Source organism: Haliaeetus albicilla, chromosome 13 (genome assembly GCF_947461875.1).
Source record: "Haliaeetus albicilla chromosome 13, bHalAlb1.1, whole genome shotgun sequence".
In the NCBI taxonomy this organism is placed as follows: domain Eukaryota; kingdom Metazoa; phylum Chordata; class Aves; order Accipitriformes; family Accipitridae; genus Haliaeetus; species Haliaeetus albicilla.
Genome location: NC_091495.1, coordinates 7,883,189 through 7,904,617, shown reverse-complemented (window position 1 = coordinate 7,904,617; position 21,429 = coordinate 7,883,189). Strand labels below are relative to the sequence as shown.

The window sequence follows — 21,429 nt, the reverse complement described above, 5'->3', positions numbered from 1 at the left end:
GGAAAGGCTGCTTGGTACAACTTCAGGCAGCTGGGTTGAGACCAAGGGTTTGATGTGTGCAGGTGAACACGCTGGTGCTGTTCATGATTGAAAATTGCGGCGACATCGTTGGGGAGGAGGTGGCCGGCCGCTCCCGTCCAGCAGCCGGGGAGTCGCCAGCCCCCACGGACGGAGCCACAGGTATGAGGAGGAACTGAGGGCTGTCCCAGGCTGGGGCTCGGGATACCAGAAACCTCAACGTCAAGAAGAAAAGCGGTGTAGGGCTTGGGGTGGGTTTTGCTTTAGGCGTGCCTTACTTCCAAGGCGTCACTGCTGCACATGCTTTTGCTTTCTAGACCTGCATTTGGAAAAGCAAAGTGGCCCTGCAGGCAGAGCAGACCAGGGCCACCAGGCAGAAGCCATTCTGCATGCATCCCCCTCTCTGGACGTCCTCAAAGGAGCTGGGGGAGGCACGGTGGCGGAGTCCAAAACGGCAGAGGTATGTCAGCTCCGCTCCACAAGCACCGTGACAGCGTCTCTCGGGTAGGAGGGTAGTTTCTGAGGAGGCCAAGTAGCTGCTGGGCCTCCTCCGGCCAGCCGATGGCTTGTGCGTTCGGGGTTCCTCCTCCTCCTCCTCCTCCTCCTCCCCCGCGGAATCGTACACTGTGCGGAAAACTGGAAAGGTCCTTTCTCAAATGCATTAGGCATGTGCTTAATCCAACCAAATACCGACAAGAAGACAGCGGGGAGTAGCTGTCAACTTGAGAGGGCTTTTGCTCAGATCCTACTTCATCACAGTTTCATCAAGTCTGTTTTGGGGCGGGCGGACTGTGCAAAATGTGGACGATGCAAAGCAGCATCTTCCCCGGAGAGCTAAGGTGGCAATTTGGCAAGCAGTCCCTTACTACTCCAGGCCGTCCCTTGCCACCCCTTAACTCCAACATTTCTGGTTTAGGCACCTCCAGCTTTGCCTCCAGCCACCCTCAAGAGCACAGCAGAGCCCCTGCCATGCCCGCAGCAACTGGGCAGCCTTTCAGAGGAAAGAAGGTAAAACGAGTCACTTTGGGTTAAAATCAGAACTGTGTCCGCTGGATCGTCGTGGCCTTACCTATCTAAGCACACTGTGGGATGGAAAGGTTTGCAGGCTCTCCCCGGGACAAGGAAAAGAGAGGAAACCGAAGGAGGAAACAGGCCTGGGGAGATGAAAGCTGTGCCGAAAACAAGAGGAGGAAGAGAGAAAACAGATCGGGGCATCGCAGACGGAAAAGATGCAGGAAGGTCCGGCAGGTCGAGAAGCCCAGGTGTGTACCAGGCTCTGCTGCTGCGCAGGGTCTGGCAGGAACCCCGTGGCCGCTCCCCAGGGGCTCCCCATCGAGCCCCGCTGCGTGGCACAGGGGCCCTGTGCATCTCTGCGCGCGCACAGCTCTCTAAGGGCATTCCCCGTGGGGATAAGGCGCCGGAGCCCTCCCCTCGGCAATGCCAGCCATAGCTCGCTCTCTTCTGGGCTATGAGCAATTCCTCGTCAACGGTGTTCCCCAAAGAGAGGGCAACCAAACCCTGCCTCTTCCTGCCGCTGTGCATTCAGCAGCGCTCTCTGACTCTGTCCTTGTAGGTGCCGTTTTCCTGTTACTGGCTGAACCCCTGTGAGTCCTGGGCCCGCCCCCCACCGCAGTTGATGTTCTCAATAAAACGATTTTTCTCTCTTCCGAGCGTGTCCGCCATCGGCTGTTCTGGAGCGGGCAGCTGCTGTTTGGGGATGACCCCTCGGGGAGGAGTTTGGGATCGTGCCTTGTCCCAGCATCCTTGCCGGCGGGCACGAGGGCTGAGTTCAGGTGCTTTAGGAGTGAAAGCAAGGCACAGAGTTGCACAGGAGGGTGGCGGTTGGAAGGGAGCTGTGGAGGTCGTCCAAGCCCTCTGCTCAAGCAGGCTCCCTTAGAGCAGGTTGCCCAGGACCACGTCCTGCTGCGTTTGGGCTATCTCCCTTAGAGCAGGTTGCCCAGGACCACGTCCTGCTGCGTTTGGGCTATCTCCCTTAGAGCAGGTTGCCCAGGACCACGTCCTGCTGCGTTTGGGCTATCTCCCTTAGAGCAGGTTGCCCAGGACCACGTCCTGCTGCGTTTGGGCTATCTCCCTTAGAGCAGGTTGCCCAGGACCACGTCCTGCTGCGTTTGGGCTATCTCCCTTAGAGCAGGTTGCCCAGGACCACGTCCTGCTGCGTTTGGGCTATCTCCCTTAGAGCAGGTTGCCCAGGACCACGTCCTGCTGCGTTTGGGCTATCTCGGAGGAGCAGCCCCATGAGCTCCGAGCGAGGGCAAGACGTAGGCAGACACGGTGGCCAGGAAGGGCTGAAGGTCCTTATGCAGCCACCGTCACCTGCAGCTTGCTGCTCCCCGCGGCCGTCACCCTTGCACAGCGAGTGCCGGGCAGTTTCTGCAGAATCCCCTCACTCATGGCAATGGTGTAAAGCCAACCGCCGTGCTGGGCGGTAGGAATGCGTCAGCTCGCCCCAAAAAGCTGTGGAAGCGGCGCCAACAGCAGCCGGACTGCTGAGGCTTTTGTGCGCCCCGGTGTGATACAGGGGACGCCCGCGCCCTGAGGGAGGAGGAAGGATGAGCGCTCTCCCCATCCCTCCGTAGGTAACTCTTTTGCTCACAGGTTGTGGTGGTTTAAGCCTGGCTGGTGGCTGAGCACCACACAGTCGCTCGCTCCCTGCCCCCCAGGGGGATGGCGGGGGACAATCGGGAGGGTAAAAGGGAGAAAACTCACGGGTTCAGGTAAAGGCAGTTTCATAATTAAACTAAGAATTGGAATTTTTAAAAAAAAACAAAACTAGCAATGGAAGGGAAACTAAAGCCCGTGAAAAACAAGGGATGCAAAGGAAAGCACTTGCTCTCCACCAGCTGACCGATGCCCAGCCATCCCCTGAGCAAGGGCAGCCCCTGCCAACCTCCCCCCCAGGTTTATTCTGAGCACATGTTGGGTTTGTGTGGCAAGGTTTTGGTAGCGGGGGCGTTACAGGGGTGGCTTCTGTGACAAGCTGCTGGAAGCTTCCCCTATGTCTGCCAGGGCCAACACCAGCCGGCTCTACGGCGGACCCGCTGCCAGCCAAGGCCGAGCCAATCAGTGATAATGGTAGCGCCTCTGGGATAACATATTTAAGAAGGAAAAAAAGTTGCAGGGGGCACAGACATGGCAGCCGGAGAGAGGAGCGAGAACATGTCAGAGAAACAGCCCTGCAGACCCCCAGGTCAGTGCAGAAGGAGGGGAGAAGATGCTCCAGGCGCTGGAGCAGAGATTCCCCTGCAGCCCGTGGGGAAGACCACGGTGAGGCAGGCTGTCCGCCTGCAGCCCATGGAGGTCCACAGTGGAGCAGATATCCACCTGCAGCCCAGGGAGGACCCCACGCCGGAGCAGGTGGCTTCCCGCAGGAGGCTGTGACCCCGTGGGAAGCCCACGCTGGAGCAGGCTCCTGGCAGGACCTGCGAATCTGTGGAGAGAGGAGCCCACGTTGGAGCAGTTTTTCTGGCAGGACTTGTGACCCCTTGGAGGACTCACGCTGGAGCAGCGTGCTCCTGAAGGACTGCACGCTGTGGAAGGGACCCACGCTGGAGCAGTTCGTGAAGAACTGCAGCCCGTGGGAAGGAGCCACGCCGGAGAAGTTCATGGAGGACTGTCTCCCGTGGGAGGGACCCCACACTGGAGCAGGGGAAGAGTGTGAGGAGTCCTGACCCTGAGGAGGATGAAGCGGCAGAAAATAACGTGTGATGAACTGACTGTAAACCCCATTGCCCGACCCCTGCGCCGCTGGGAGGGTTGGTAGAGAATCTGGGAGTGAAGCTGTGCGCGGGAAGAAGGGAGGGGTGGAGGGAAGGTGTTCTGAGATTTGGTTTTATTTCTCATTACCCTACTCTGGGCGATTTGTAATAAATTGAGTTAATTTTCCCCAAGCTGAGTCTGTTTTGCCCGTGACGGTAATTGGTGAGTGATCTCTCCTGTCCTTATCTCGACCCACAAGCCCTTTGTTATATTTTCTCTCCCCTCTCCAGCAGAGACGGAGTGATAGAACGGCTTTGGTGGGCACCTGGCATCCAGCCAGGGTCAACCCACCACACCTTGACTGGGGCTAGGGAATAAATATGTCAGGGGACCTCCACGAGACCCCCAGCCCCTGGACTGGCGGCTGGAAGATGGGAAGGTCAAAGGACCCTGATGGGAGCCCTGCAGGGCCTCATCCGTTGGGCCAACGGGCACCTTCCCTTGCCACACAGAGCATCTCATGGCCTGGGAAAGGGATGCTCGGGAGAGTTTCTGGCAAATCTCCGGAGAAGAGCCTCTCCCCGCCCCTCTCCCGGGGGTTTCTCAGCTCTGGTGCCCTTCCCAAGGACGGCCCCACAGGCGGGTGCAGCCAGCTTTGCAGGAAAGAACAGGCAGCAGCCACAGCGGTCAGCACTGCGGGAAAGCCAAGGATAAATCCTTTTCACCCAAGCGTGATAAAGCCATAATGACCAAGCGTGCTGCTCCACGGGCAGGAGTATTCCTGCCTAAGCTCACCACACATTTCATGTCCGTGGGGCTTTCGGCAGGAGATGTACGGCTCTTCAGTGCTGGTGGTCGCTCCCCTCTTTCAGTAAAAATTGCAGATTTTCTTCCTGTTGGACCTGCCTCAATTCCACTCTCTTGGGGATTGCAAGCTGGCGCAGCACGTGTGCCAGAGACATTCCCACCGCTGGGCTGGTGTCCACAAAGCGGAGTCTGTCTTTAGCTTTAGGGCTCTCTCCCTCGAGGAGTTACCTCGGGCAGTGCCCCAACCTGAGGGGGAGTCCCCGACTGCAGACCCTCTGCTCCCAGGAGGACTGATTCCCACATGTCCACATGGGCGCACAAAACCCTCAGCATTCCGGCTTCCAAAGCTTTTTGGGGCGAGCTGACGCATTCCTACCGCCCAGCACGGCGGTTGGCTTTATACCGTTGCCATGAGTGAGGGGATTCTGCAGAAACTGCCCGGCACTCGCTGTGCAAGGGTGACGGCCGCGGGGAGCAGCAAGCTGCAGGTGACGGTGGCTGCATAAGGACCTTCAGCCCTTCCTGGCCACCGTGTCTGCCTACGTCTTGCCCTCGCTCGGAGCTCATGGGGCTGCTCCTCCGAGATAGCCCAAACGCAGCAGGACGTGGTCCTGGGCAACCTGCTCTAAGGGAGATAGCCCAAACGCAGCAGGACGTGGTCCTGGGCAACCTGCTCTAAGGGAGATAGCCCAAACGCAGCAGGACGTGGTCCTGGGCAACCTGCTCTAAGGGAGATAGCCCAAACGCAGCAGGACGTGGTCCTGGGCAACCTGCTCTAAGGGAGATAGCCCAAACGCAGCAGGACGTGGTCCTGGGCAACCTGCTCTAAGGGAGATAGCCCAAACGCAGCAGGACGTGGTCCTGGGCAACCTGCTCTAAGGGAGATAGCCCAAACGCAGCAGGACGTGGTCCTGGGCAACCTGCTCTAAGGGAGATAGCCCAAACGCAGCAGGACGTGGTCCTGGGCAACCTGCTCTAAGGGAGCCTGCTTGAGCAGAGGGCTTGGACGACCTCCACAGCTCCCTTCCAACCGCCACCCTCCTGTGCAACTCTGTGCCTTGCTTTCACTCCTAAAGCACCTGAACTCAGCCCTCGTGCCCGCCGGCAAGGATGCTGGGACAAGGCACGATCCCAAACTCCTCCCCGAGGGGTCATCCCCAAACAGCAGCTGCCCGCTCCAGAACAGCCGATGGCGGACACGCTCGGAAGAGAGAAAAATCGTTTTATTGAGAACATCAACTGCGGTGGGGGGCGGGCCCAGGACTCACAGGGGTTCAGCCAGTAACAGGAAAACGGCACCTACAAGGACAGAGTCAGAGAGCGCTGCTGAATGCACAGCGGCAGGAAGAGGCAGGGTTTGGTTGCCCTCTCTTTGGGGAACACCGTTGACGAGGAATTGCTCATAGCCCAGAAGAGAGCGAGCTATGGCTGGCATTGCCGAGGGGAGGGCTCCGGCGCCTTATCCCCACGGGGAATGCCCTTAGAGAGCTGTGCGCGCGCAGAGATGCACAGGGCCCCTGTGCCACGCAGCGGGGCTCGATGGGGAGCCCCTGGGGAGCGGCCACGGGGTTCCTGCCAGACCCTGCGCAGCAGCAGAGCCTGGTACACACCTGGGCTTCTCGACCTGCCGGACCTTCCTGCATCTTTTCCGTCTGCGATGCCCCGATCTGTTTTCTCTCTTCCTCCTCTTGTTTTCGGCACAGCTTTCATCTCCCCAGGCCTGTTTCCTCCTTCGGTTTCCTCTCTTTTCCTTGTCCCGGGGAGAGCCTGCAAACCTTTCCATCCCACAGTGTGCTTAGATAGGTAAGGCCACGACGATCCAGCGGACACAGTTCTGATTTTAACCCAAAGTGACTCGTTTTACCTTCTTTCCTCTGAAAGGCTGCCCAGTTGCTGCGGGCATGGCAGGGGCTCTGCTGTGCTCTTGAGGGTGGCTGGAGGCAAAGCTGGAGGTGCCTAAACCAGAAATGTTGGAGTTAAGGGGTGGCAAGGGATGGCCTGGAGTAGTAAGGGACTGCTTGCCAAATTGCCACCTTAGCTCTCCGGGGAAGATGCTGCTTTGCATCGTCCACATTTTGCACAGTCCGCCCGCCCCAAAACAGACTTGATGAAACTGTGATGAAGTAGGATCTGAGCAAAAGCCCTCTCAAGTTGACAGCTACTCCCCGCTGTCTTCTTGTCGGTATTTGGTTGGATTAAGCACATGCCTAATGCATTTGAGAAAGGACCTTTCCAGTTTTCCGCACAGTGTACGATTCCGCGGGGGAGGAGGAGGAGGAGGAGGAGGAGGAACCCCGAACGCACAAGCCATCGGCTGGCCGGAGGAGGCCCAGCAGCTACTTGGCCTCCTCAGAAACTACCCTCCTACCCGAGAGACGCTGTCACGGTGCTTGTGGAGCGGAGCTGACATACCTCTGCCGTTTTGGACTCCGCCACCGTGCCTCCCCCAGCTCCTTTGAGGACGTCCAGAGAGGGGGATGCATGCAGAATGGCTTCTGCCTGGTGGCCCTGGTCTGCTCTGCCTGCAGGGCCACTTTGCTTTTCCAAATGCAGGTCTAGAAAGCAAAAGCATGTGCAGCAGTGACGCCTTGGAAGTAAGGCACGCCTAAAGCAAAACCCACCCCAAGCCCTACACCGCTTTTCTTCTTGACGTTGAGGTTTCTGGTATCCCGAGCCCCAGCCTGGGACAGCCCTCAGTTCCTCCTCATACCTGTGGCTCCGTCCGTGGGGGCTGGCGACTCCCCGGCTGCTGGACGGGAGCGGCCGGCCACCTCCTCCCCAACGATGTCGCCGCAATTTTCAATCATGAACAGCACCAGCGTGTTCACCTGCACACATCAAACCCTTGGTCTCAACCCAGCTGCCTGAAGTTGTACCAAGCAGCCTTTCCCACTCCCGACCCTTGCCTCTGCACAGACGGCTGTGGCTGTGGGGCTGCCTTTGCGGGCAGCCACCCCACCGGCATTTGCTCAAGGGAGGAGGCAGCCAGGGACCTCTGAGCAGCCAAGCTCTGATGGGCCGGCAAGGCTGCAGCCGGCTTGCCAACACAGCGCACCTTCTCGGTCACCTCCAGCATGGCCTGGAGCGGGAGCAGGTCCTCGTCGGGTGGGCTCAGCAGGTTTGGCCCAAGACAGATGGCCAGGTTGCTGGCGGTCATCCTGCTGGTGGCTGCGTTGTGGCCGATGTGCTGGAGCAGCGAGAGCAGCTGCTTGAGGAGCAGGAGGTTGGCCGCAGGCAACTTCTCGGCCACCCTGAGGGACCGGGAACTCAACGTTAATAGAGCAGATGTTGCCCACAGCCATCCCCAAAGCTTGCCCAAGGCAGGGGTAGCCAGCGTCTCCAGGTGCTCTCAGCCAGCGGTCAGGGCTCCTGCTCAACAGGCGGGCTGCTGCCCGCACTTACGCTTTCAGCTCGGAGAGCCTCTCCTCCTTGCCGGTCCTCTCCATGGCTTGCATCCAGTCCTCGTAGAGGTTGTTGACGAGCAGCTTGTCGGGGATGCTCCGGAGGAAGTCCTGCAATGCCAAGGGCTCCGGGTGAGCCTTTGAAGTTTCCAGGCCGGCCGGGAGCTCCTCCAGCCGCAGGTCAGAAGCGCTCACCTTCAAGACGGCGGCCAGCAGGAGCGCAGGCTGGCTTCCCAGGTCAACATCGGCGTCGCGGTCCAGGGCCTCCCGCAGCTCCCGAAGCTCGGTCCCGCCGGCGGCTCTGCGGAATATCCCCTCCGTCGACGGTCCTTCCCGGCGCAGGACAGCCAGCAGCTCCTGCAGGAGAGGCAGGAGGACAGTTGCTTGGCTGAGGAGCTGCCTTCCGACAGCGGTGGCCAGAGCACTGCCCCAGAGCGGGCTCCTTGCTGGGGGCGAAGAGCCCAAGCCGCCATCCCCGGAGCTCCTGGGGACGCCCGTGTCCCCTGTGGAGCGGCCGGAGGGAGGGCTCCCACCGCCTCTAGGGAGCATCTGGAGGGCTGGGGACCCCCCGGCCAGGCTGGCTTACCTGGATGGGCCGGGGCAGGGAGCCGTCCTCCCCGCAGAGGGCTGCCAGGGGCTGGCCAAAGAGCGCCCTGCTGCAGCCGGAGCCCGCCTGCCCTGGCGCCTGGGCAGCGGCCGGGGTCCTCCGCTGAGCAAAGGGCCAGGGCAGCCCCCTCCTCTTCCTCCTCCTGCCGCTGCTCCCTCCTGCCGCAAAGGAAAGCAGAGCAAGAGCCCGTCAACGGAGACCGCCAGGCCAGTGCTCCCGGGGCCTGCCCTGCCCGCAGCGTGGTGCTGAGCGGTGCAGCAGGACGGGCAGGGAGCCAGCAGCTGGAACGCTGAGCTCCGGCTCAGCAGCTCCAGCTGGGAGGCTCCTGAGAGCCGGCACGCCACCAGGAGAGGAGAGCCTGGCCCGGCCCTCGCCCTGTCCTCCTCCAAGCCGTGGGCAGCAGCAGAGGCTCCGTGTCCCCGCAGAACCACGTCCAGCGGCCGCTGCCCAGCGGGTGTCCTTCCTCCTGGAGGTGACGTCCTGCCTCGGGCTGCCCAACCTGCATGGCGACACTCGAGGGACAAGTGAGCACAGCTCCAGCGCTTGCAGGAGCTTACCGCTCTCCCCGAAACTCACCCGGTGCGTGGCAAAGTCCCCCTCCGCTGCTCGGCGGGACCGCCGGAGGCCCTTGCTTGGGACCAGCCTGCAAGAACCAGGCTGCGCTCAGAGAGCAGCCCCGCAGCGCAAAGGGCCGCCGGCGAGCTGCCAGCCGGCACCGGCAGCCTGAGCGCGGCAGAGCCGGGACCCTCTGCCCTCCCGGGCTCTCTGCCCCGCGGGGCAGGTTTCCCCCCAGCACCGCCGGCGAGGATGTGCCGGCATTCCCGGCGGCTCCCCGACCCTCTCCGCTCCCCGAGCGGCACCACCCTTCCCGCCATCCCTCACCCCACTGGCCGCACGTGCCGGCACAGCCAGAGGCGGGCGAAAGGCAGCCCTTCTCACCTCGGCCTGGCCCTCCATCAGCCTCTCCAGGCTCCCGGCGCTGAACGTCCTCCACTGGGCAAGAGAGAAGGAGCGGAGGCAGGTGAGCAGCGATGCCTCTGCCGCTCGCTCGGCTGGAGGACCAGGGCTCGGGGGCAGAGCCCAGACCGGGCGGGCACTCACGGCGTGGCGGCGGCCCAGCTCCTTCTCCAGGAGCCTGATTGACGGCACAGGCGTCACCCGGGCTCTCTTGGCTCCTTCTGGTGTCCTGTGCGCCGGGAAGGGACAGGGAGAGAGCTGGCTGAGCCCCGAGCCGCCTCTTCTCCCTTGTGCGGCAGCTCTGCCCGAGCGAGAGCTGCCGGCAGCCGCGGGGGCACCTCTCCCCAGCTGGGGAGCTGTGTTCCCCCGTCCGGCTGCACCTGCAGCATCCCCGCGGCTTACCCCAGCAGCGTGCCCACCCACAGCTCCTTCAGCGCCCGGGAGCTGCCGAAAGAGAGGAGAACCAGCGTCAGGCCCCGCTGCCCCCCAGCCCGCGGGCAGAGGCGGGCGCCTGCGCAGCCCTGCCCCGTGGGGAAGGACGCCGGAGCGGGACGAAGCCCCGTGGGGCAGGACAGAGGCGCTGCCCGAGCCCTGGCTCCCCGTGCCCTGCCGGAGCAGCTGCTTTCGCCCTCCCCTTCTGGGGACCCAAAGGGGAGGCGGGACCTGCCCATGCCCCCATCCCTCCCTGCCGGCGTGCTGCTTGCTCCCTGCCCAGGCTCTGCACGCAGGGCAGAGGCCGCTCTCACGATGGCGTGGGCGTGCTTGGGAACGTCTCCCGCCCGGCCGTGGCACTCACGGGAAAGTGGCAACGCAGGAGCCGCTGGGCCAGACGAGGAGGACGGAGGTCCTGTCCTCATCGCCGCCTTCCTCCTCTTCCTCGTCCCCCGCCGCCTCCTTTCCGCCGCTCAGCACCCACAGCTGGTCCAGGGCCAGGCGGAGCTGTGGGCGCACGCTGGTGCCGCGTCTGCGGAGAGCAGAGAGGAGAGGCAGGCGGTGAGCTGGAGGTGGCCTCCTGGGGGTCCCCCCGGGCAGAGCCCTGTCCCCCGCCTGCCCTTGGGACGGACGGACGGACAGCGATGGGCGCCTCCAGCACCCACCAAGGTGCCGGGGCCTGGGGCTGGTGCCGGGGCGTCCCTGCCCCGGGGCCGGGGCCGGGGCCGGGGCCGGGGCCGGGGCCAGGGCCAGGGCTGGGGGAAAGGCAGCTGGGCTCTGAGGGTCTTACTGCAACTTGGCGATCACCAGTTCCTCCTGGAGGAGGAGAAGGCGTCTCTCGCTCCTCTTGCGGCCCCGGGTCAGCCGCACGTCCGTGCTCAGCACCGGCTCGGCGTCGGTGAGAGCCTCCCTGCGGAGCAGAGAGCGGCGGGCATGAGAAAGGCCGCCGCCGCCGCCGCTGCCGCGGGTCCCGGCCGTGCCCCCCAGGCACAGGGAGAGCCCACCTGGAGCCGCAGCAGCAGTTGGCCTGGCCCATCCTGCCCGGGAGAGGAGGACCCTCGCCGTGGACCGAGGACGCGGGCCAGTCGGCGACAGCGGGGATGGGAGGCGAGGTGCCGGTGCCGGCGAGGTGCCGCTCGGCCAGATCCTGCCTCCTCCCAGCGCTCCTGCGTGCCAGCACAGCTCCGTGCTGCTGTCTCTGGCGGCCGTGGGCTCCAACTGACAACATTCCGAGCCCAACGACCAACATTCTGAGCCCAACGGAAAGTGGGAGGGGCACTGGGGCGAGAGTTCTCTCCAGTATGGCTGTCTCTGCCTGGCACTGGGGAGCCCCGGGCGGGCTGGACGGACCCAGCAGAGGGGAAGGACCCTCTCCCTCCACCTCTTGCCAACGCTTTGCCTACTGCAGCCCAGGAGGCAGTGAGCCGCCTTTGCCCCAGGGGCACTTTTCTGGCTCGAAATCGGTCCACTTGGCGTCCACCATCACCCCAGGTGTCTGCACAGCTGCTTTCCAGCTGGGTGTCCCCCAGCGTTTACTGGCGCAAGGGCTTCTTCGTCCCCAGGTCTCCAGGACTTTGCTCTTCCCCTTGGGGAACTACAGGAGGTTCCCGTCAGCCCCTTTCTCCAGCCGGTCAAGATCCCCCTGGCTGACAGCAGGACCCTCCGGCGCATGAGCCTCTCCTCCCGGTTCTGTGCCACCTGCAAGCTGCCGGAGGGTCCGCTCTGCCCCGTCTCCCAGATCCCAGTGAATGTGAGCAGGTCCCCCATAGCGCAGCCCAGGGGGTGCCTGGGACATCCCTTGTCACAGCAGGCTCAGAAATTTAGGGGGAAAACCCACGTTGGGTTTTTGTATTATTTACACAGTGCTTCCCCTTTGTTGTTCCTGCAAGCTAATAAAAGGTGTTCAAAATAGGTCTCATTTCTCATTGGAATGTCACGGCTCTTCACAGTGCTGATGTCATGTGTAACTCAGGTTGTACTCTCGCACAGAGCGTTAGGTAGTATGTAGCCTAGATTATTAGAGAGAAGATCGCAGATTACTGCATTAGTCGTGCAAACACCAACGACAGGAGGTTGCATCTAGCTCTTGAGCCAAAGGGTAAAAATCCAAGGTGTCCGTTGAACTCAGTGGGCTATTGATCAGCAGATTGAGCTCACCATGTTCAGAAAAGAAAAGGTACGCGAGAAAGGCGTCTTCTACCTTGACTGGTACAATGCGTGTTTTTGTAGGTATGAAGATAAATTATCCGTCCCCCTCCCGCCACCCCCTTCCAAAAAAGAAAGGACTAGAGAAAAAAGATTCAACTTGTAGAGCAATGGGGCTTGTAACAGCCAAGTAAATTCCCCTAGGTCATTCCCATTCAATGAGCCACTTTGCCTGACATTCTGCCTCTACTTGGTACCAGCAGAAGACTCTACCTGTGCCATGCTGTCCTGATTTCAGCTGGGATAGAGTTAATTGTCTTCCTAGTAGCTGGTACAGTGCTACGTTTTAAGTTCAGTATGCAAAGAATGTTGATAACACTGATGTTTTCAGTTGTTGCTTAGTAGTGTTTAGTCTAAAGTCAAGGATTTTTCAGCTTCTCATGCCCAGCCAGTGAGAAAGCTGGAGGGGCACAAGGAGTTGGCACAGGACAGCGCCAGGGCAGCTGACCCAAAGTGGCCAACGGGGTATTCCATACCGTGTGACGTCCCATCTAGTGTAGGAACTGGGGGGAGTGGGGGCTGGGGATCGCCGCTGGGGGACTAACTGGGTGTCGATCGGCGGGTGGTGAGCATTTGCACCGCGCATCATTTGTACATTCCAGTCCTTTTATTATTGCTGTTGTCATTGCATTAGTGTTATCATTATCATTATTAGTTTCTTCTTTTCTGTTCCATTAAACCGTTCTTATCTCAACCCACGAGCTTTACTTCTTTTCCCGATTTTCTCTCCCATCCCACTGGGGGGGTGGGCGGGGAGTGAGCGGCTGCGTGGTGCTTAGTTGCTGGCTGGGGTTAAACGACGACAGGGGTCTGCTCTGAACCTCGTGACTCAACAGGAGGGATCTCCTTATTCCCTGCACTGATGTATATGGTTACACAGTTTACAGAAGTAGTCTGATGCTAATTCCTGTTGCGAGAAACCCTGCCACCTACTACCACGCCTCCCCAGTTCCATTTGCTTCTGTCATAAATAAAATCTTTAACTGATCGTTTGGTGTCGTTTCACCTCAACTTAGCTGGAGGGAATTTTGAATTAAACAGGACTCCCTGGTCTGTCCAGTCTGGGTCGTGACAGTTGGTTTTGATTTTTTTTTTTTTAATTTATGATTTTTAATTTAATTATGGCACTGCCTTTACCTGAACCCGTGAGGGATGGTGCTGCGCAGGGTCTGGCAGGAACCCCGTGGCCGCTCCCCAGGGGCTCCCCATCGAGCCCCGCTGCGTGGCACAGGGGCCCTGTGCATCTCTGCGCGCGCACAGCTCTCTAAGGGCATTCCCCGTGGGGATAAGGCGCCGGAGCCCTCCCCTCGGCAATGCCAGCCATAGCTCGCTCTCTTCTGGGCTATGAGCAATTCCTCGTCAACGGTGTTCCCCAAAGAGAGGGCAACCAAACCCTGCCTCTTCCTGCCGCTGTGCATTCAGCAGCGCTCTCTGACTCTGTCCTTGTAGGTGCCGTTTTCCTGTTACTGGCTGAACCCCTGTGAGTCCTGGGCCCGCCCCCCACCGCAGTTGATGTTCTCAATAAAACGATTTTTCTCTCTTCCGAGCGTGTCCGCCATCGGCTGTTCTGGAGCGGGCAGCTGCTGTTTGGGGATGACCCCTCGGGGAGGAGTTTGGGATCGTGCCTTGTCCCAGCATCCTTGCCGGCGGGCACGAGGGCTGAGTTCAGGTGCTTTAGGAGTGAAAGCAAGGCACAGAGTTGCACAGGAGGGTGGCGGTTGGAAGGGAGCTGTGGAGGTCGTCCAAGCCCTCTGCTCAAGCAGGCTCCCTTAGAGCAGGTTGCCCAGGACCACGTCCTGCTGCGTTTGGGCTATCTCCCTTAGAGCAGGTTGCCCAGGACCACGTCCTGCTGCGTTTGGGCTATCTCCCTTAGAGCAGGTTGCCCAGGACCACGTCCTGCTGCGTTTGGGCTATCTCCCTTAGAGCAGGTTGCCCAGGACCACGTCCTGCTGCGTTTGGGCTATCTCCCTTAGAGCAGGTTGCCCAGGACCACGTCCTGCTGCGTTTGGGCTATCTCGGAGGAGCAGCCCCATGAGCTCCGAGCGAGGGCAAGACGTAGGCAGACACGGTGGCCAGGAAGGGCTGAAGGTCCTTATGCAGCCACCGTCACCTGCAGCTTGCTGCTCCCCGCGGCAGTCACCCTTGCACAGCGAGTGCCGGGCAGTTTCTGCAGAATCCCCTCACTCATGGCAATGGTGTAAAGCCAACCGCCGTGCTGGGCGGTAGGAATGCGTCAGCTCGCCCCAAAAAGCTGTGGAAGCGGCGCCAACAGCAGCCGGACTGCTGAGGCTTTTGTGCGCCCCGGTGTGATACAGGGGACGCCCGCGCCCTGAGGGAGGAGGAAGGATGAGCGCTCTCCCCATCCCTCCGTAGGTAACTCTTTTGCTCACAGGTTGTGGTGGTTTAAGCCTGGCTGGTGGCTGAGCACCACACAGTCGCTCGCTCCCTGCCCCCCAGGGGGATGGCGGGGGACAATCGGGAGGGTAAAAGGGAGAAAACTCACGGGTTCAGGTAAAGGCAGTTTCATAATTAAACTAAGAATTGGAATTTTTAAAAAAAAACAAAACTAGCAATGGAAGGGAAACTAAAGCCCGTGAAAAACAAGGGATGCAAAGGAAAGCACTTGCTCTCCACCAGCTGACCGATGCCCAGCCATCCCCTGAGCAAGGGCAGCCCCTGCCAACCTCCCCCCCAGGTTTATTCTGAGCACATGTTGGGTTTGTGTGGCAAGGTTTTGGTAGCGGGGGCGTTACAGGGGTGGCTTCTGTGACAAGCTGCTGGAAGCTTCCCCTATGTCTGCCAGGGCCAACACCAGCCGGCTCTACGGCGGACCCGCTGCCAGCCAAGGCCGAGCCAATCAGTGATAATGGTAGCGCCTCTGGGATAACATATTTAAGAAGGAAAAAAAGTTGCAGGGGGCACAGACATGGCAGCCGGAGAGAGGAGCGAGAACATGTCAGAGAAACAGCCCTGCAGACCCCCAGGTCAGTGCAGAAGGAGGGGAGAAGATGCTCCAGGCGCTGGAGCAGAGATTCCCCTGCAGCCCGTGGGGAAGACCACGGTGAGGCAGGCTGTCCGCCTGCAGCCCATGGAGGTCCACAGTGGAGCAGATATCCACCTGCAGCCCAGGGAGGACCCCACGCCGGAGCAGGTGGCTTCCCGCAGGAGGCTGTGACCCCGTGGGAAGCCCACGCTGGAGCAGGCTCCTGGCAGGACCTGCGAATCTGTGGAGAGAGGAGCCCACGTTGGAGCAGTTTTTCTGGCAGGACTTGTGACCCCTTGGAGGACTCACGCTGGAGCAGCGTGCTCCTGAAGGACTGCACGCTGTGGAAGGGACCCACGCTGGAGCAGTTCGTGAAGAACTGCAGCCCGTGGGAAGGAGCCACGCCGGAGAAGTTCATGGAGGACTGTCTCCCGTGGGAGGGACCCCACACTGGAGCAGGGGAAGAGTGTGAGGAGTCCTGACCCTGAGGAGGATGAAGCGGCAGAAAATAACGTGTGATGAACTGACTGTAAACCCCATTGCCCGACCCCTGCGCCGCTGGGAGGGTTGGTAGAGAATCTGGGAGTGAAGCTGTGCGCGGGAAGAAGGGAGGGGTGGAGGGAAGGTGTTCTGAGATTTGGTTTTATTTCTCATTACCCTACTCTGGGCGATTTGTAATAAATTGAGTTAATTTTCCCCAAGCTGAGTCTGTTTTGCCCGTGACGGTAATTGGTGAGTGATCTCTCCTGTCCTTATCTCGACCCACAAGCCCTTTGTTATATTTTCTCTCCCCTCTCCAGCAGAGACGGAGTGATAGAACGGCTTTGGTGGGCACCTGGCATCCAGCCAGGGTCAACCCACCACACCTTGACTGGGGCTAGGGAATAAATATGTCAGGGGACCTCCACGAGACCCCCAGCCCCTGGACTGGCGGCTGGAAGATGGGAAGGTCAAAGGACCCTGATGGGAGCCCTGCAGGGCCTCATCCGTTGGGCCAACGGGCACCTTCCCTTGCCACACAGAGCATCTCATGGCCTGGGAAAGGGATGCTCGGGAGAGTTTCTGGCAAATCTCCGGAGAAGAGCCTCTCCCCGCCCCTCTCCCGGGGGTTTCTCAGCTCTGGTGCCCTTCCCAAGGACGGCCCCACAGGCGGGTGCAGCCAGCTTTGCAGGAAAGAACAGGCAGCAGCCACAGCGGTCAGCACTGCGGGAAAGCCAAGGATAAATCCTTTTCACCCAAGCGTGATAAAGCCATAATGACCAAGCGTGCTGCTCCACGGGCAGGAGTATTCCTGCCTAAGCTCACCACACATTTCATGTCCGTGGGGCTTTCGGCAGGAGATGTACGGCTCTTCAGTGCTGGTGGTCGCTCCCCTCTTTCAGTAAAAATTGCAGATTTTCTTCCTGTTGGACCTGCCTCAATTCCACTCTCTTGGGGATTGCAAGCTGGCGCAGCACGTGTGCCAGAGACATTCCCACCGCTGGGCTGGTGTCCACAAAGCGGAGTCTGTCTTTAGCTTTAGGGCTCTCTCCCTCGAGGAGTTACCTCGGGCAGTGCCCCAACCTGAGGGGGAGTCCCCGACTGCAGACCCTCTGCTCCCAGGAGGACTGATTCCCACATGTCCACATGGGCGCACAAAACCCTCAGCATTCCGGCTTCCAAAGCTTTTTGGGGCGAGCTGACGCATTCCTACCGCCCAGCACGGCGGTTGGCTTTACACCGTTGCCATGAGTGAGGGCATTCTGCAGAAACTGCCCGGCACTCGCTGTGCAAGGGTGACGGCCGCGGGGAGCAGCAAGCTGCAGGTGACGGTGGCTGCATAAGGACCTTCAGCCCTTCCTGGCCACCGTGTCTGCCTACGTCTTGCCCTCGCTCGGAGCTCATGGGGCTGCTCCTCCGAGATAGCCCAAACGCAGCAGGACGTGGTCCTGGGCAACCTGCTCTAAGGGAGATAGCCCAAACGCAGCAGGACGTGGTCCTGGGCAACCTGCTCTAAGGGAGATAGCCCAAACGCAGCAGGACGTGGTCCTGGGCAACCTGCTCTAAGGGAGATAGCCCAAACGCAGCAGGACGTGGTCCTGGGCAACCTGCTCTAAGGGAGATAGCCCAAACGCAGCAGGACGTGGTCCTGGGCAACCTGCTCTAAGGGAGATAGCCCAAACGCAGCAGGACGTGGTCCTGGGCAACCTGCTCTAAGGGAGATAGCCCAAACGCAGCAGGACGTGGTCCTGGGCAACCTGCTCTAAGGGAGATAGCCCAAACGCAGCAGGACGTGGTCCTGGGCAACCTGCTCTAAGGGAGCCTGCTTGAGCAGAGGGCTTGGACGACCTCCACAGCTCCCTTCCAACCGCCACCCTCCTGTGCAACTCTGTGCCTTGCTTTCACTCCTAAAGCACCTGAACTCAGCCCTCGTGCCCGCCGGCAAGGATGCTGGGACAAGGCACGATCCCAAACTCCTCCCCGAGGGGTCATCCCCAAACAGCAGCTGCCCGCTCCAGAACAGCCGATGGCGGACACGCTCGGAAGAGAGAAAAATCGTTTTATTGAGAACATCAACTGCGGTGGGGGGCGGGCCCAGGACTCACAGGGGTTCAGCCAGTAACAGGAAAACGGCACCTACAAGGACAGAGTCAGAGAGCGCTGCTGAATGCACAGCGGCAGGAAGAGGCAGGGTTTGGTTGCCCTCTCTTTGGGGAACACCGTTGACGAGGAATTGCTCATAGCCCAGAAGAGAGCGAGCTATGGCTGGCATTGCCGAGGGGAGGGCTCCGGCGCCTTATCCCCACGGGGAATGCCCTTAGAGAGCTGTGCGCGCGCAGAGATGCACAGGGCCCCTGTGCCACGCAGCGGGGCTCGATGGGGAGCCCCTGGGGAGCGGCCACGGGGTTCCTGCCAGACCCTGCGCAGCAGCAGAGCCTGGTACACACCTGGGCTTCTCGACCTGCCGGACCTTCCTGCATCTTTTCCGTCTGCGATGCCCCGATCTGTTTTCTCTCTTCCTCCTCTTGTTTTCGGCACAGCTTTCATCTCCCCAGGCCTGTTTCCTCCTTCGGTTTCCTCTCTTTTCCTTGTCCCGGGGAGAGCCTGCAAACCTTTCCATCCCACAGTGTGCTTAGATAGGTAAGGCCACGACGATCCAGCGGACACAGTTCTGATTTTAACCCAAAGTGACTCGTTTTACCTTCTTTCCTCTGAAAGGCTGCCCAGTTGCTGCGGGCATGGCAGGGGCTCTGCTGTGCTCTTGAGGGTGGCTGGAGGCAAAGCTGGAGGTGCCTAAACCAGAAATGTTGGAGTTAAGGGGTGGCAAGGGACGGCCTGGAGTAGTAAGGGACTGCTTGCCAAATTGCCACCTTAGCTCTCCGGGGAAGATGCTGCTTTGCATCGTCCACATTTTGCACAGTCCGCCCGCCCCAAAACAGACTTGATGAAACTGTGATGAAGTAGGATCTGAGCAAAAGCCCTCTCAAGTTGACAGCTACTCCCCGCTGTCTTCTTGTCGGTATTTGGTTGGATTAAGCACATGCCTAATGCATTTGAGAAAGGACCTTTCCAGTTTTCCGCACAGTGTACGATTCCGCGGGGGAGGAGGAGGAGGAGGAGGAGGAGGAACCCCGAACGCACAAGCCATCGGCTGGCCGGAGGAGGCCCAGCAGCTACTTGGCCTCCTCAGAAACTACCCTCCTACCCGAGAGACGCTGTCACGGTGCTTGTGGAGCGGAGCTGACATACCTCTGCCGTTTTGGACTCCGCCACCGTGCCTCCCCCAGCTCCTTTGAGGACGTCCAGAGAGGGGGATGCATGCAGAATGGCTTCTGCCTGGTGGCCCTGGTCTGCTCTGCCTGCAGGGCCACTTTGCTTTTCCAAATGCAGGTCTAGAAAGCAAAACCATGTGCAGCAGTGACGCCTTGGAAGTAAGGCACGCCTAAAGCAAAACCCACCCCAAGCCCTACACCGCTTTTCTTCTTGACGTTGAGGTTTCTGGTATCCCGAGCCCCAGCCTGGGACAGCCCTCAGTTCCTCCTCATACCTGTGGCTCCGTCCGTGGGGGCTGGCGACTCCCCGGCTGCTGGACGGGAGCGGCCGGCCACCTCCTCCCCAACGATGTCGCCGCAATTTTCAATCATGAACAGCACCAGCGTGTTCACCTGCACACATCAAACCCTTGGTCTCAACCCAGCTGCCTGAAGTTGTACCAAGCAGCCTTTCCCACTCCCGACCCTTGCCTCTGCACAGACGGCTGTGGCTGTGGGGCTGCCTTTGCGGGCAGCCACCCCACCGGCATTTGCTCAAGGGAGGAGGCAGCCAGGGACCTCTGAGCAGCCAAGCTCTGATGGGCCGGCAAGGCTGCAGCCGGCTTGCCAACACAGCGCACCTTCTCGGTCACCTCCAGCATGGCCTGGAGCGGGAGCAGGTCCTCGTCGGGTGGGCTCAGCAGGTTTGGCCCAAGACAGATGGCCAGGTTGCTGGCGGTCATCCTGCTGGTGGCTGCGTTGTGGCCGATGTGCTGGAGCAGCGAGAGCAGCTGCTTGAGGAGCAGGAGGTTGGCCGCAGGCAACTTCTCGGCCACCCTGAGGGACCGGGAACTCAACGTTAATAGAGCAGATGTTGCCCACAGCCATCCCCAAAGCTTGCCCAAGGCAGGGGTAGCCAGCGGCTCCAGGTGCTCTCAGCCAGCGGTCAGGGCTCCTGCTCAACAGGCGGGCTGCTGCCCGCACTTACGCTTTCAGCTCGGAGAGCCTCTCCTCCTTGCCGGTCCTCTCCATGGCTTGCATCCAGTCCTCGTAGAGGTTGTTGACGAGCAGCTTGTCGGGGATGCTCCGGAGGAAGTCCTGCAATGCCAAGGGCTCCGGGTGAGCCTTTGAAGTTTCCAGGCCGGCCGGGAGCTCCTCCAGCCGCAGGTCAGAAGCGCTCACCTTCAAGACGGCGGCCAGCAGGAGCGCAGGCTGGCTTCCCAGGTCAACATCGGCGTCGCGGTCCAGGGCCTCCCGCAGCTCCCGAAGCTCGGTCCCGCCGGCGGCTCTGCGGAATATCCCCTCCGTCGACGGTCCTTCCCGGCGCAGGACAGCCAGCAGCTCCTGCAGGAGAGGCAGGAGGACAGTTGCTTGGCTGAGGAGCTGCCTTCCGACAGCGGTGGCCAGAGCACTGCCCCAGAGCGGGCTCCTTGCTGGGGGCGAAGAGCCCAAGCCGCCATCCCCGGAGCTCCTGGGGACGCCCGTGTCCCCTGTGGAGCGGCCGGAGGGAGGGCTCCCACCGCCTCTAGGGAGCATCTGGAGGGCTGGGGACCCCCCGGCCAGGCTGGCTTACCTGGATGGGCCGGGGCAGGGAGCCGTCCTCCCCGCAGAGGGCTGCCAGGGGCTGGCCAAAGAGCGCCCTGCTGCAGCCGGAGCCCGCCTGCCCTGGCGCCTGGGCAGCGGCCGGGGTCCTCCGCTGAGCAAAGGGCCAGGGCAGCCCCCTCCTCTTCCTCCTCCTGCCGCTGCTCCCTCCTGCCGCAAAGGAAAGCAGAGCAAGAGCCCGTCAACGGAGACCGCCAGGCCAGTGCTCCCGGGGCCTGCCCTGCCCGCAGCGTGGTGCTGAGCGGTGCAGCAGGACGGGCAGGGAGCCAGCAGCTGGAACGCTGAGCTCCGGCTCAGCAGCTCCAGCTGGGAGGCTCCTGAGAGCCGGCACGCCACCAGGAGAGGAGAGCCTGGCCCGGCCCTCGCCCTGTCCTCCTCCAAGCCGTGGGCAGCAGCAGAGGCTCCGTGTCCCCGCAGAACCACGTCCAGCGGCCGCTGCCCAGCGGGTGTCCTTCCTCCTGGAGGTGACGTCCTGCCTCGGGCTGCCCAACCTGCATGGCGACACTCGAGGGACAAGTGAGCACAGCTCCAGCGCTTGCAGGAGCTTACCGCTCTCCCCGAAACTCACCCGGTGCGTGGCAAAGTCCCCCTCCGCTGCTCGGCGGGACCGCCGGAGGCCCTTGCTTGGGACCAGCCTGCAAGAACCAGGCTGCGCTCAGAGAGCAGCCCCGCAGCGCAAAGGGCCGCCGGCGAGCTGCCAGCCGGCACCGGCAGCCTGAGCGCGGCAGAGCCGGGACCCTCTGCCCTCCCGGGCTCTCTGCCCCGCGGGGCAGGTTTCCCCCCAGCACCGCCGGCGAGGATGTGCCGGCATTCCCGGCGGCTCCCCGACCCTCTCCGCTCCCCGAGCGGCACCACCCTTCCCGCCATCCCTCACCCCACTGGCCGCACGTGCCGGCACAGCCAGAGGCGGGCGAAAGGCAGCCCTTCTCACCTCGGCCTGGCCCTCCATCAGCCTCTCCAGGCTCCCGG

General features: G+C 61.2%; 2 protein-coding genes and 1 long non-coding RNA gene across 3 annotated transcripts; 1 reads left to right on the top strand and 2 right to left on the bottom strand.

The window, feature by feature from the left end:
- LOC138688827 (uncharacterized) lies at positions 1-1,283 on the top strand. Its single transcript, XR_011327630.1, has 4 exons — positions 1-180; positions 336-478; positions 935-1,026; positions 1,116-1,283. It is a non-coding gene; the product is annotated as an uncharacterized lncRNA (long non-coding RNA).
- A 4,866-nt stretch (positions 1,284-6,149) lies between these two features.
- Positions 6,150-8,739, bottom strand: LOC138688800 (T-cell activation Rho GTPase-activating protein-like; the record flags this gene model as incomplete). Its single annotated transcript, XM_069801321.1, has 7 exons — positions 6,150-6,317; positions 6,407-6,498; positions 6,955-7,097; positions 7,253-7,793; positions 7,945-8,054; positions 8,139-8,300; positions 8,530-8,739. Coding segments are annotated over 4 exons (882 nt in total), but the record flags the coding sequence as incomplete, so codon positions are not given.
- A 9,312-nt stretch (positions 8,740-18,051) lies between these two features.
- On the bottom strand, positions 18,052-20,641 carry LOC138688799 (T-cell activation Rho GTPase-activating protein-like; the record flags this gene model as incomplete). The annotated part of the gene is made up of 7 exons (XM_069801320.1): positions 18,052-18,219; positions 18,309-18,400; positions 18,857-18,999; positions 19,155-19,695; positions 19,847-19,956; positions 20,041-20,202; positions 20,432-20,641. Coding segments are annotated over 4 exons (882 nt in total), but the record flags the coding sequence as incomplete, so codon positions are not given.
- Positions 20,642-21,429: the final 788 nt, after the last annotated feature.